This window comes from Micropterus salmoides, unplaced genomic scaffold (assembly GCF_014851395.1).
Source record: "Micropterus salmoides isolate LMB-PRFRI ecotype aquatic unplaced genomic scaffold, ASM1485139v1 Ms_hic_scaffold_21, whole genome shotgun sequence".
In the NCBI taxonomy this organism is placed as follows: Eukaryota; Metazoa; Chordata; class Actinopteri; order Centrarchiformes; family Centrarchidae; genus Micropterus; species Micropterus salmoides.
The window spans coordinates 14,094,353-14,106,596 of record NW_024041262.1 but is presented as its reverse complement, the minus strand read 5'-3'; the positions used below and the strand labels follow the sequence as shown (position 1 = coordinate 14,106,596).

General features: G+C 40.7%; 1 protein-coding gene across 3 annotated transcripts in view; it reads right to left on the bottom strand.

The window, feature by feature from the left end:
- LOC119916194 (protocadherin-15-like) overlaps positions 1-11,537 on the bottom strand; it is a 176,623-nt gene extending 165,086 nt beyond the window's left edge. For all 3 annotated transcript variants that reach the window (XM_038736122.1, XM_038736123.1, XM_038736125.1), the window contains exon 1: positions 11,384-11,537. In XM_038736122.1, the coding sequence (XP_038592050.1) occupies positions 11,384-11,516 (133 nt within the window). In that variant the 5' untranslated portion in view covers positions 11,517-11,537. The remainder of the gene's footprint in view (positions 1-11,383) is intronic.
- Positions 11,538-12,244: the final 707 nt, after the last annotated feature.

Genomic DNA, 12,244 nt, shown 5'->3' with positions numbered 1-12,244 from the left:
TATTGCCTACCCTAGCTGCAATTGACTGACTTTTGATATTTAACCAAGACCCTGATCTCTCGCTCCAACTAAACATGTTTTATATGCCAGGATCGGATATTCCAGGTTTCCTTGTTATGTTGAAAAAAATCCAATCCATTTGTCCATCAACCCAGGTGGTGGTGAGCGAGAATTTTACCCCTTCTCTCTTTTGAAACTGTTCTACGGGTGCGTTTCAGGTAAGCAATCCAGAAAGATGCATGAGCCATGGAACCATAGTCACTAGTTACACTCTACCAGCTGGCTTGTGTATGTTTGTGTGCGTTTGTGTGTGTGTGTGTGTGTGTGTGTGTGTGTGTGTGTGTGTGTGTGTGTGAACAGCAGATGACAGATGTGTATCCCCTGCTTGGCTGCCTTTTTATCCTTCAGTGTAAGTTGATGCCCCTCATCTATTACTAACCAGCCATTTGTTCTCTATGGGGCATCAATGTCGCTTCCTCTCCCCTCGGTTTCTTCCCTCCTCTGTCTCTTCTCATCTGCCTCCCTCGCTCTACCTGTCATTCTGCTGAACCCCCTCAAATAATAAAAACGAAATGGGATGAAACAGTAAACAGTCCGGGTTGTAACTTAAAGTGACAGATGAACACGATAAGATATGAAAATTAAATGAGCTAAATCTTTTCTTTACCTTCTGAATACCTGGAAAGGATAGGTAATGCTAATTTAATTTAATTTGAATTATGTGTTACAGTCATTTACGCTCTCTGTGCATGACAGTTGAGTTTACCCAATGTTCAGAATCTTACTGAAAGCTGCACTGGGGAGAAAATTCAGGATGAATTTGAATAGGTCACAGGCGTATTTCCAAGAGAACACTTGTTTGTATGAGACATCTGATAAAAGTGCTCCTATAGTAAAGTTAAGGTTCTCATGTATACAGGTACTTATCCCCGTTAAGTGTCTACTCATGCTCACCCTCAAAAGTTTACTTCTGCATTTCTTCCTTCAATCAGATGTACTTGTCTTCCTGTAAGCACTCACTTATTCTCCTGTAAGCTAACACTTGTGACCCTCCTCTTTCAAAGTTTCCCAGTAAAAAAAATAATCACTGAAAAGACTTTGTGCATGAGCGAGTGCATAAGTCCATCTAATGCCAGGTTTTTGTCAAGGTGATGAAAAGCTCCATGGTAAGTTATTATGGGAAATGAGGGTAGAGCATTCAAGGTGTGGACCACATAAAAAATGCGACTCAAAACTTTGAAATAGACCTCGCCATTCAGACAGTATCACAGGGAGTCATTTCAAATTTATCATCCACCCAATGCCTCTTTATTTAAACCAGTAGTGTTTCAATCAATATCTTTTTTATTTACTATTCAAATTCTGTCCATCTAAATTTGGCAGGCAGAATAAGCAGGTATGGGTTGCCAAGATAGGCAGGAAAAAAAGTCCTCATTAAGAACAAAGTCGACTAGGGAAGAAGAGAGGCTAGTGACTGCAGCCGAAGACCACAGAAATCACCCAAGAGAACAGGCTTGAGCTGGTTGAAATCTACTATTGTTGTACACACACACCTTAGCAACTGTCTCCATGAAACACACATGCGCATGCTGCTTAGGAACCATTTCTTCACAACATAACTCCATGTGCACATTCATGTCACTTTACACAATTTTCAGAGTCGAGCCTGTATGCCTTTCTGCACTCGAAGCTCACGCATGCTAGAGTTACCATGAAATATTCATGGTATGACTGTGACTCAGTGGGGCACCTGCAAGGCTGATTGTGTGTTTTTGTGTGTGTCAGAATACGTAGAATGAGTCACTGCACAGAGAAAGTAAACCTTTCACAATGCCCACAACAAAGAAATTAATATGGGCTTCAATGTTGTGTTATTGTCACAGTATATGTCGACATTCCTCGAGCCTCTTTAAAACCACAAATGGATGTCTTTACACTTCAGTTTTTGTACTGATTAAACAAACAAGACACATTGTTTTAATAAGTGTGCTTTAGAGTCAGGCCAGGAAAGAGCCAGGCTAGCTGTTTCCCCCTGTTTCCAGTCTTTATGCTAAGCTAATCTTCCTAATCGGCCATGTGTTTTTTTGTAAAGGGTTTTATTGCCATGGAGACCTAAAAATACAAGTTAGACATTGGGATTATTTTGGTTGATTTATTATGACTACTTGAAATGAAATGCTATGGTACTAGGTAGTCTAATATTACCAGAGATGTTACGTTCCTTGTTCGCTTTGCATCTGTATAGTTCTCTTGTCAGTTACGGTATTATTTTAAAAACTATTTCAAATAATTTGCACTAGTTTTTTACTCCGTCATGTTTTGGATACTGTGTTTGTGTGCTTCTATGTCATTCGTTTGATGATGTTTGTTTACTATTTGTTACTGTTTAAGTTACTCGCATAATCCTTAACGATTTGTTCAGCAGTTGAGTTTAAATATCAACAATCTGCAGAATCGCTTACTATCCCTCTAACTCCATGGCACAGGATCAGATGACATGGACTAGGATAAAGAATTGGCAAGCTGAGGATGTTTTCCTCCTAAGTGACGAATACTAAAGGCATCGGATCCATCACACTGGCCTGCTTCCACTGAAATAATTGACTCGTTTCAAGATGTTTCAGACTGGGCCTGTGAATAATGCACTGTGGGCCCATTTCATATGACTGGAGACGTAGCAGGCAGTCCTCTAAAGATTATAATGTTCTGTATTCTTGTTTTTTATCCAGTGGGCAATGTGTTGAACAGTGTTGGCAATGTAGTCAAGTAAAACAAACAGCCTTAAAGCAGTAGCTTGATATTTTGGAAAATATGCTTATTCGCTGTCTTGATGAGAGATGGATGAGAAGAATATCCGGCAACAAAGTTGAGATGTGTGTAGTGTGTAGCTGCTAACTTTCTAATTTCAGGTTTAACATTTTCTTTCTAACAAGAGTTGAAAATAGTTTCTTAAGCTTTTTAATCATTTTTATACTGTGCCATATTTGTGCTCATTTGAGTTGAAGTTGTACTTGACTGCAGTCTGGTTGTTACCATCTGTTATATGCTCGCTTGGCTACCTTGCCTGGAGTCTAGATTGTGAATGGAAAAACTCAGTGATGGTGAACTCCAAAACATGCTGGAATAATATGCCAACCTACAAAAAAGGCAAACTGAAGTTATCTCAAGAGACGTCTGTGTTGATCAGATTTCTGAAAAGATTCCTCTCTTAAAGGAGAGAGGGGCTTGAAAAAACTCCACTGTTGATTGATGGCCACAGAATTTGTATGTGGCACACATACAAAAATGACCACGTAAACATTTTGTGATGAAACTGTCCACTCTAAAGAGTAAGACTGAAGTGAAAAGGATAATATAACAAGAGAGAAGATGGAAGAGCCCTGCCATTTAATATGCAGTTCCATCGGGTAAGTTCTGTAGTGACGTCACTCCCACAAAAAACACAATTTTCAGAATACCCCTTAAAACATTGCAGCAAAATCTGTAGAAAAAAGGGGTTTTTGAGTGTCTCTTTCATATGCACACAACACAGTTAATGAGGATTAATGGCATCACAGTGACCTGATATTGTGAACAATATGTGTACAAGTATGTAGCATTTCCACAGTACAGTGTGCGTGGGTGTGTACCCATTAATAGGGTTCCACAGGGTTTGTAATTTGATTATAAATTGGGGCTTTTTGATATAACTCAATTAATATGCAAAGAGGCTCTTTGAGATAATTTACTTATTAAAAGCACATTATTAAAACTGTGTAAATGAAAATGTTAAAACAAGAAGCCAAGCCAGTAATTTCTTCCATTCATTCTCACCGATTCCCTGCTATCTGTTCCGCAACATGGCTCACAATACATTTCAGTCCATATAGCAAAAAGTTTTGCCACAGAATTGACTAGCTGGCTGACAGGCGTGACTTCTAAAAATGTAATACGCAATCTTTCAAACAAGAGGATAGAGAGATATGGCAGTAAAAGGTTGAAATACAGGAGCAGACAGACTTGAGAAAGGGTGTTTTTTTTTTCTTTAAAAGTACTCGTGTATCATGTCCTTTTTAAGCTTCCATCAGCAGGTACACCAATCTAGACCTCTCCCTGGGGTCCGATTCCTCTCTGTCTTCCCTCCTCTACCCAACCAGCCAGCCGTTCATCCATCACCCATTCATCTATCCATCCATCCTCCCCACAGATCCATTCATCCATGGAGGACAGAGGAAAAGCACAGGTGACAAAATTGGAGAGGAAAGAGGAGACTATTCAGGGGGACAAGGGAGAAAAAAGAAGGGGAGGATTGGTAGAGAAGAGATTGAAAGAAGAAAGGAGAAGGAGAGGAGTAAAAGGAAAGGATTGTAGAGGAGAGACAGCGTGACCTTGTGTTAGATTGATGTATCTCTGGAGAAAACGGATTGTAGACCCGCTTGCACACACACACACACACACACACACACACAAACACACAGACTCAGTGTTGTAGGGATCACCACTTTGTCACAGTGCTGGCTTATCCATTATCCTGACTCTCTCCCTCTTTCTCTCTCTGTCTCTGTCTCAGTATGTCAGGTCTGTTCCCAGCCAGAGCAGGGCTGAACACAGATGACAGTGGTAGTGGTGGTAATCAGACGATAGTTGTTTTGAGAACACATGGTGGAAATACATAAAACACCCCTCCAGTAACCCCAAATGCTCTTACGGTAGCCAGCAAGTGCAGGGTCCCCACTGTTGTCTGTAACTATAACCTGGATTTTAAAAATATATTTTAAATAATGTTTTAAAAGGAATAGTTTGACATTTTAGGTAATATGTTTATTTGCTTTCTTTCTGACAAAGAGTTGAGAAGATCTATGTCAATGTCATGTCTGTGCTTTAAAGGTACCTTGTGGAGTTTTGACCACCATTATCAAATGTGATTTGTGATGGCTAGCCTACCCCGCTATCATATAAAACCGCACTTGACAACATGGGTGAGGGATGTGTGTGTGGAGGTAAAAAGCCCTCTTCAGATCTGTATCTCCACAGCTCTATCTGTGTTCGCTAAGCTACATCCATTTTTGAGCAATCCAATCACATCAGAAGGATTTGATTGAAATTATTCTTGTAACAATAACCTGCCCAAATATTCAGTTTCACTTGGAAATCCATCACAATACAGATGCTCAAGAAACTCTTAACTTCTGTTTCAATCTAGAAATCAAAATAGAGCGGGTCCGTGTTTTATTTGTATCCCAAAACGTAGCAATGTTCCGACGAAGACAAGGACGAAGAAGACAGCCTATTGGCAAACTTGTTGACAATGCTGGTTAGAAAATACCACAAACATTTTATGAGGAGGTAAATTTTGAATCCTTGAGGGGAACCGAAGCTGATGGTCCAAGAGTCAGAGTCATGTTTGTGGACAGGTGGAGTCAGGCACACTCAGCTGAGAGCGTGTCCTGCAGCAGAGGCGGGATGATGCTGTTTAAGGCAGAGTGGAAATCCACAAACAGGATCCTGGCATAAGTTCCTTAGGAGTCCAGTAGCTGGAGGATGAAGAGAAAGGTCATGTTTACTGCATCGTGTACAGAGCTGTTAGCTCTATAGACGAACTACAGGGGATCCAGGAGTCTGTGATGGATTTTAGGTGGGACAACACAAGGCGCTCAAAAGACTTCACCACAGAGGTCAGGCAAGAGTCTGTAGTTGTTAAGTCCTGTGGTCCTTGTTTTTTAAAGGAGGAGAAAGGAGAAAGGAGAATGTTGGTGGGAATTTAAAGCAGGCTGGCACAAGGCATGTCTCCAGTGAGGTGTTAAAGATGTCAGCGAGCACCAGAAACAGCTGATCGGCACAGTGCACCTGGGTGGATGGAGAGACGAGTCTGGCCCAGCTGCTTTGTGGGGGTTCTGGTTTCTGAACAATGTGTTAACGTACCTCTCCAGGATGGAGAGAGTTGTAGGGGAGTGGGGAGCCTCTGCTGTGGGCAGTTGTTGAAGGGCCCAGGTCCCTAGTGAGGTGGGGGAGGTAGAGCTAGTGGACTGGAGCGAGGGGTAGAATGGCTTACAGTTTATGAATAAATATTCCAGATCAGGAGAACAGTGCTGTTGAATCACTGCCACAGCCACTGTTGATGTAAATACAGATACCTCCATCTTTCGTTTTGCCGGATAGATCTGTTTCGCGATCTGCACTGAAGAGTTGGAAGCCTGCCAGCTACAGAGTAGATTCCGGTATCGATCCACACAGCCATGTCTCCGTGAAGCATAAAACAAAATATGAATAAAAGTCTCCGTTTTTCCCCACCAGTAGCTGAAGTTTATCCAGTTTGTTGCACAATAAGTGCACATTGGAGAGGAATATTCCCAGTAGCGCATTGGCATATTTCCCTCTCCTCAGGTGTTTCACTGCATGAGCAAACGTGTGAGCACCTTTGTCCAATAAATAGCTGGTGTTGTTTCCATGATGTTCATGAGCTCTTCTCTGGTGAGAGGTCTCACAGCAAAAATCTGAATTTACAAACAAAACAAGAGAAAACAGCACACACAAAAAAGTGTTTTTCCTATTCCTGTTTACCATAATGTTTATCCTTTTTACAGACCCGGATATTTTATCTGAACTCTTCTGACTCTGTAGCACTGAGAGTTATCTATGTAGCTATGTGTGTGAGCCAAGGACAAAGTCTCTGGTACACTTTCTTGAATTAACACAATAAATAAGCTGCTGTCTTTTGAAAGGAACATACAGTGATGGAGACAAAAAAGGATATTGAGAGTCAGCAGAGTAAGGGAAGACAGCACAGAGGGAATGCAATAAATATAGAGGGGAAAAGTTCCAGAAGCAGAGGAAGGGGTGGAGAAAAACCAGTCTGCTTCAGAGAAGGGGGTATAACAGGGAGATGACAGGGGCTGATGAGAAGAAATGGCAGACAGAAAGAAAAGGTAGAGAAAAAGAAGAGAAGGGAGGGCTTCAGATGAAGCCTCTAACAACAAAGGAAAGCAGTAATAAATATTAAAATCACCTTGAAAACTCCAACTCCACCCACATCCACACACTGACACCCTCACAAAATATACCATCTGCAGATTTTTCACACAGCCAGACAAGGGGTGGACACAACACCTGCTCAATCTATTAAAATGAAATTCATAATAAAGGTGCTATTGACTTAACAAAGGCATTTCCTGCATGTTACTGCGTTGGACAGCATTTGATGGTACAACGCAAAACAACTACCCATACTAACCCTAAATTTATTAAATTACTATAAAGTATTTGACCTGCAGAGAAAGAGATGTGGGCAGTGATTCAGGTGTCTGCAACCATGCAGGGTAGCGATTTTGGAGGGAGATGTGATTTGGTCTATAGTGCTATGCGGCATTTGATGTCAACGCATATAGTATGGCAGCCCTATTCAACTGACCCTTTGCTAAGCCCCGCCCCCCTTAGTTACTGTTGCTAAGTCCGACAAACTGTTGGCACCGCCACTGTCTATTACTGCACTCCCTGGAGAAATATTGTCAAATTTGTTAGAAAAAGCAATCTCAGAAAGAAGCAGACAGTTTTGCAGGTGCATTAAACATTTGAAGGTTGTATTCAGACTCAAACTGACTGAAACGGACGTGAAAAAAATGAAAGATAGAAGCTAAAGCCTACCGATCACACAGTACAAGTGAACCACCGCATCCCCCTACGATTGAGACAAAAGACAAAGATATGAACGATCAACACTGTTCTTGTAAAGCTGGGTAGGCCTCTATTCATTATTACAATTATTAAAAAGCAGAACAGCAGGGCTTTATTACGTTACATTGAGTAGGAAGTTAGGTAGCATTAGCTAACTAACATTACATTAGGAACAATCCACAGCCGACATTTTTCTGGATTTATTTTAGATTTTGGAAAGAGAATAAATCGTACTTTTCCTTTCAACCTCTCTGGGTAGTGACTGTAACTACTACCCCAGGAACAGCATTTGACCATATATTAGAAAAATACAGCCACAAAAAGCTAGAAAACGACTCCTTTTGCATTACAGTCATTGGAGCGCATCCATGAAAGTGTCGGACATCAGTTAGAGCGAGTCCTATACTGCGCTGCGTATTTGGGGCATGGCTTAGCGAAGGGTCAGTTGGCAGGCTGCGGCCCAGAAGCAACCTCCCTGTGGCCCAGCCAGCATACATAATCTGAGATATACAACAAAAGTAAATTACATGTATGGTGTATGGAAGTAGCTAAAGAGTGAGCTAAATCGTTTCCTTCTTATCTTTGCTTAGAGTTAACATGTGCTGTACCAATCACCAGTACAGCGCAGCTTCCGACCTGCAGCCTCTCCCCTCCTCTGTGTCTCTGCATTGCGCCTCCCCTCCACATACACGCACACACAGAGCGAAGTCAGCCAGCTGATTAGTGGACATTACCAACCTTGACGATAACTACACTCGTTAAGCATGTGGTGCAATAAAACCTTTGTGAGTAAAAAGCTAATACTTTACCAACACATCTGTTTAATAAGCATAAACACGCAAAACGTGAAGTTTTAATCTGCTCAGTCTAACATCCATCGCAGCTGTGTTTTGGTTTTACACAGGCACAGCGCTAGTTTGGCTAATAGCTTATTGTCAAAAATAAGCTAACGTTAAAGCTGTCTTTAGTAGCCTAACTGTTTAGCTTACTTCGCCAGTACCTTAAAATATGGCACATTAAAACTTTGGAGAGAGACCAGTCCTCCAACAGGATCCTGATGCTGCTCTAGAAACAACATTAAGCCTAGTTAATAAAAAAAATATTAAATTCTTTTTTCAAATAATGTATTTTTTCAAAGACATCGATTTAGTAATAAATAGGACTGATAAGAGCATCGTTAAAGAACTGGACCAATAAGGAGTACCAATACAAGTGTGTCAAAAAATCCTAATGATACCCATCCCAACTCGTGAGAAAATGTCCGGCCCATCTCCATGTCCTGGTTTTAAAATCCGGCCCAATTGAATTTGTAATTGAATAGCCCTGCAGTATAGGCTCAATGTCAATGTGGCACCAGTGAAGGCTGGATAATGGAGAAAACATCATTTAAACTTCATACTTAAACAATACTTAATCTGCCAAGAAAAGTAACGACAAAAGGCGGTTAAGAAGAGGACTGGCTAGCTAAACACAGTGCAGCTGTGCCTCATAATCACAGGCATGTTACCACACACGCACAAACCAGCACGCAGTTTCATTGTCGTGCAAAGGAACAAGTACTTAGGCATTAAAAAAGAGCTGTATGAATACCAAGATGCACACACATTGCACTCAATATACGACAACTCAAGCATAACTTTTTTCATGCCTTCTGTTGTGTCTTGTTCATGTTCACAGATAAGTCACATTCAATTAAAAGAACCAGTGAAACACCGCCTACACACCGCAGGCTCGAACTGCATTCATAATCAGAGTCAAGTCAAGTGCAGGAATTCACCAGAGCAGAGGGTTTGCATTTCAGTTCATGCTATTAACACTGAGTAGCATAATGTTAATTTTGAATCCAGCAACAATAGATACAGTAAGCTATGTGTGTGCCATGAGTCAAACTGCTTTCAGTAATGAGCACCAAAACATTATGATCTTAATCAGTTAGACGTTTTTTGGGGGGTGGGGGCAAACAGAAGTGAAAGGGTTTGGAGGAGTTAAACCTGATTTTGAGACATCATGTTGTCTCTCACCCTGGGATCCAGGCTCATTAAAAACAGAGTGGTACTCCTGTCACTTGGGAAACCAAAGTGAATAAATATAATCCCTTACTGTAACTTGGGACCCAGGCTAATTAAAACATACTAGTACCCTTGTCATGTGGGGGTCCAAACAGCTAAAATTAAATGCTAGTCCTGGGACTCCAGCTCATTAAAAACACACTACCACTCATGTCAAGAGGGGACCCAAGCTGAGCAACATATTGTCTGTCAACCAGAATATCCAGGCTCATTAAAACATACTATTCTTGTTATGTGCAAATCCACCAGAATATTGCAGGCAATCCTGTTTTTGAGGCCCTGGCAGCAGTTTAGGAAACACACTTTTACAGGTGTAATTGAATGCACGTGGCCATGTGTAATGAGGAGAAAAGAGGAGAAGCAGATGGGTCAGGGAGATCTGAAATCAAGGGATAGAACTGTATACTTTAATTAAAAAAGGGAATAAATTGTAATTTATTTAATAGTGTTGAATCAGTATTTATGAAAGTTTTCAATTAAATCACTAAAAAACCTACATGTACAGACACGCTTGATGCTTATATATGCTCCTCTTCTACTTCTGCACAGAAGCATACACTCACAGGCATTCACCTTTGGCTGCAGCCCCTGACAGCTAAATGCCAACCAGACAAATATCAAGGACTAAGAGTTTAATGGAATATTAATATTCTGACAAATTGAGCACAAAGTCAAGAGAGTATTATGTTGAGCTCTCCCATCGGTGATGACTTCATTTCTGTCTTACTTTGCTTCAGTTTGCTCTCAGTTCTGGAGGATATGAGTGTGGATGTTTTTGTCAACTTTAAAATAATTGTGGCATATTTTTGCCCATAATTAACTATTACTATTATCAAATGAATTGCAGATTTCTCTTACATAGTGATAGAGACGAAGGGGCACTAAAAGTGATGATTACAACATTCCTGGCAAAACCTTAGCATCCACCTAAACATTTAGATTACACCCCATCACAAGCCTGTTGGTATTTAGGCTAATATGCCAAAATTATATTCAAAACATTATGTTATTATTTCATTAGTTTTACTTTAAACAATTTAGAACTTAAGCATATCAATCTACAAAATTGAATCTCCACCAAATACCTAATTCTAGATTTTAAAACTTAAATTAGGTTGGGGTGGGACTATGACATGGTAACCATCTGGTTTGCCAGAACCAGACATGGTAGCTGCTCTGAGAGGCTGCACTCAAGCAAAGCGTTGCTTTGAACTTGATGCGAACATCAGCATGCTAACATACTAACAATAATGGATGGCAATGAAACGGAATAGGAACAGGAAAAGACTGTAGTAAAGGGTAAAAGATCAAACTGAATATGCAACTTAACACCCTTTGACAAATTTAGCTGTGGCTGTGTAAACAAAGCACTTTTCATCTTCAATCATCAACAGACATCACACATCAAAAAGGATCAATAATGAATCCGGAAAACCTTGTGACACACCACAGCTGGCTGACATGTGCTCACTATCTAAGATAAGCCTGAAGTCAGAAAAGTTCTGTGCACAATTCTGATATCAAATCCCCGCTGAACAGACTTGACTTGATTCTGAATTATAAAACAGAGAAAGAATATGAAGACAAAAAGAAAAGACAAGACAAAGAGTGACTGAAATAGAGAGAGGAAATAAGGAGGGGACACAAATAAAGATCGCCTTTACCGTCTGTGTCTTGGCTGAGACAGGTTGATAGCAGCAGCAGATAAAGGACTCCTGTTCTCATTATACTCGGCCATTTGACCAGGCCACATGACAGCGGCCCCATTAAGTGCGTTATAACCATCTTCACCACCATGCTTCACCAAGCATCCAGCTGTGTAGAGATGAGGAGACAGGAACACATAAACACAGGTCAGTCATGATCATTTACCTAATTTCTAGCTGCGCAGTACGCAACATTGAAAGCATTTTGAATGCCACTGTGCTGTGGCATTCAATGAACAAGGATGTGGAAGCATACATTAACATACTCAAATGATTGACATCTGCCACTGAAAGAAACAGCAACTGTCATACAGAGTTTGATGTAGCAGAACTATATGCACTTTCCCGACACATTCCCAACAGAAGTAAGCTTTGAATGAAAATATGCCTTCCATATTGACAATGCACTCCATTAAACTGCATACGATGAGATGCCCTCACAATCTAAACCTCAAATGGCATTCAATATTCATTTTGTGGCTGCACTTCACGGCTGCTACGTCACCAATCCAAAATCTTTGATTAATCTTTGAGCTTGTAAATGTGCGAGTTAATGTTCGTTTCACAGGGATTGCCACCACAATGGAAAAAATAGGAACATGTGGATGATGATAGAGAAGGAAATATTTTGCGCAATTTAAAATGCCAGCGGTGGCAACAACATCACAGATCTTGCAGCGGAAACATTTGACACAGTTCATAATGCATTTCTGAAAGATGCTATACAGGAGAGAGAGTGAGAGAAATACATTAAGCTGAAATGTGTGTATGTGTGCAGCTTTTGTGTGGGTGTGTGTGTGAGTGTGTTTCACTTAGGTT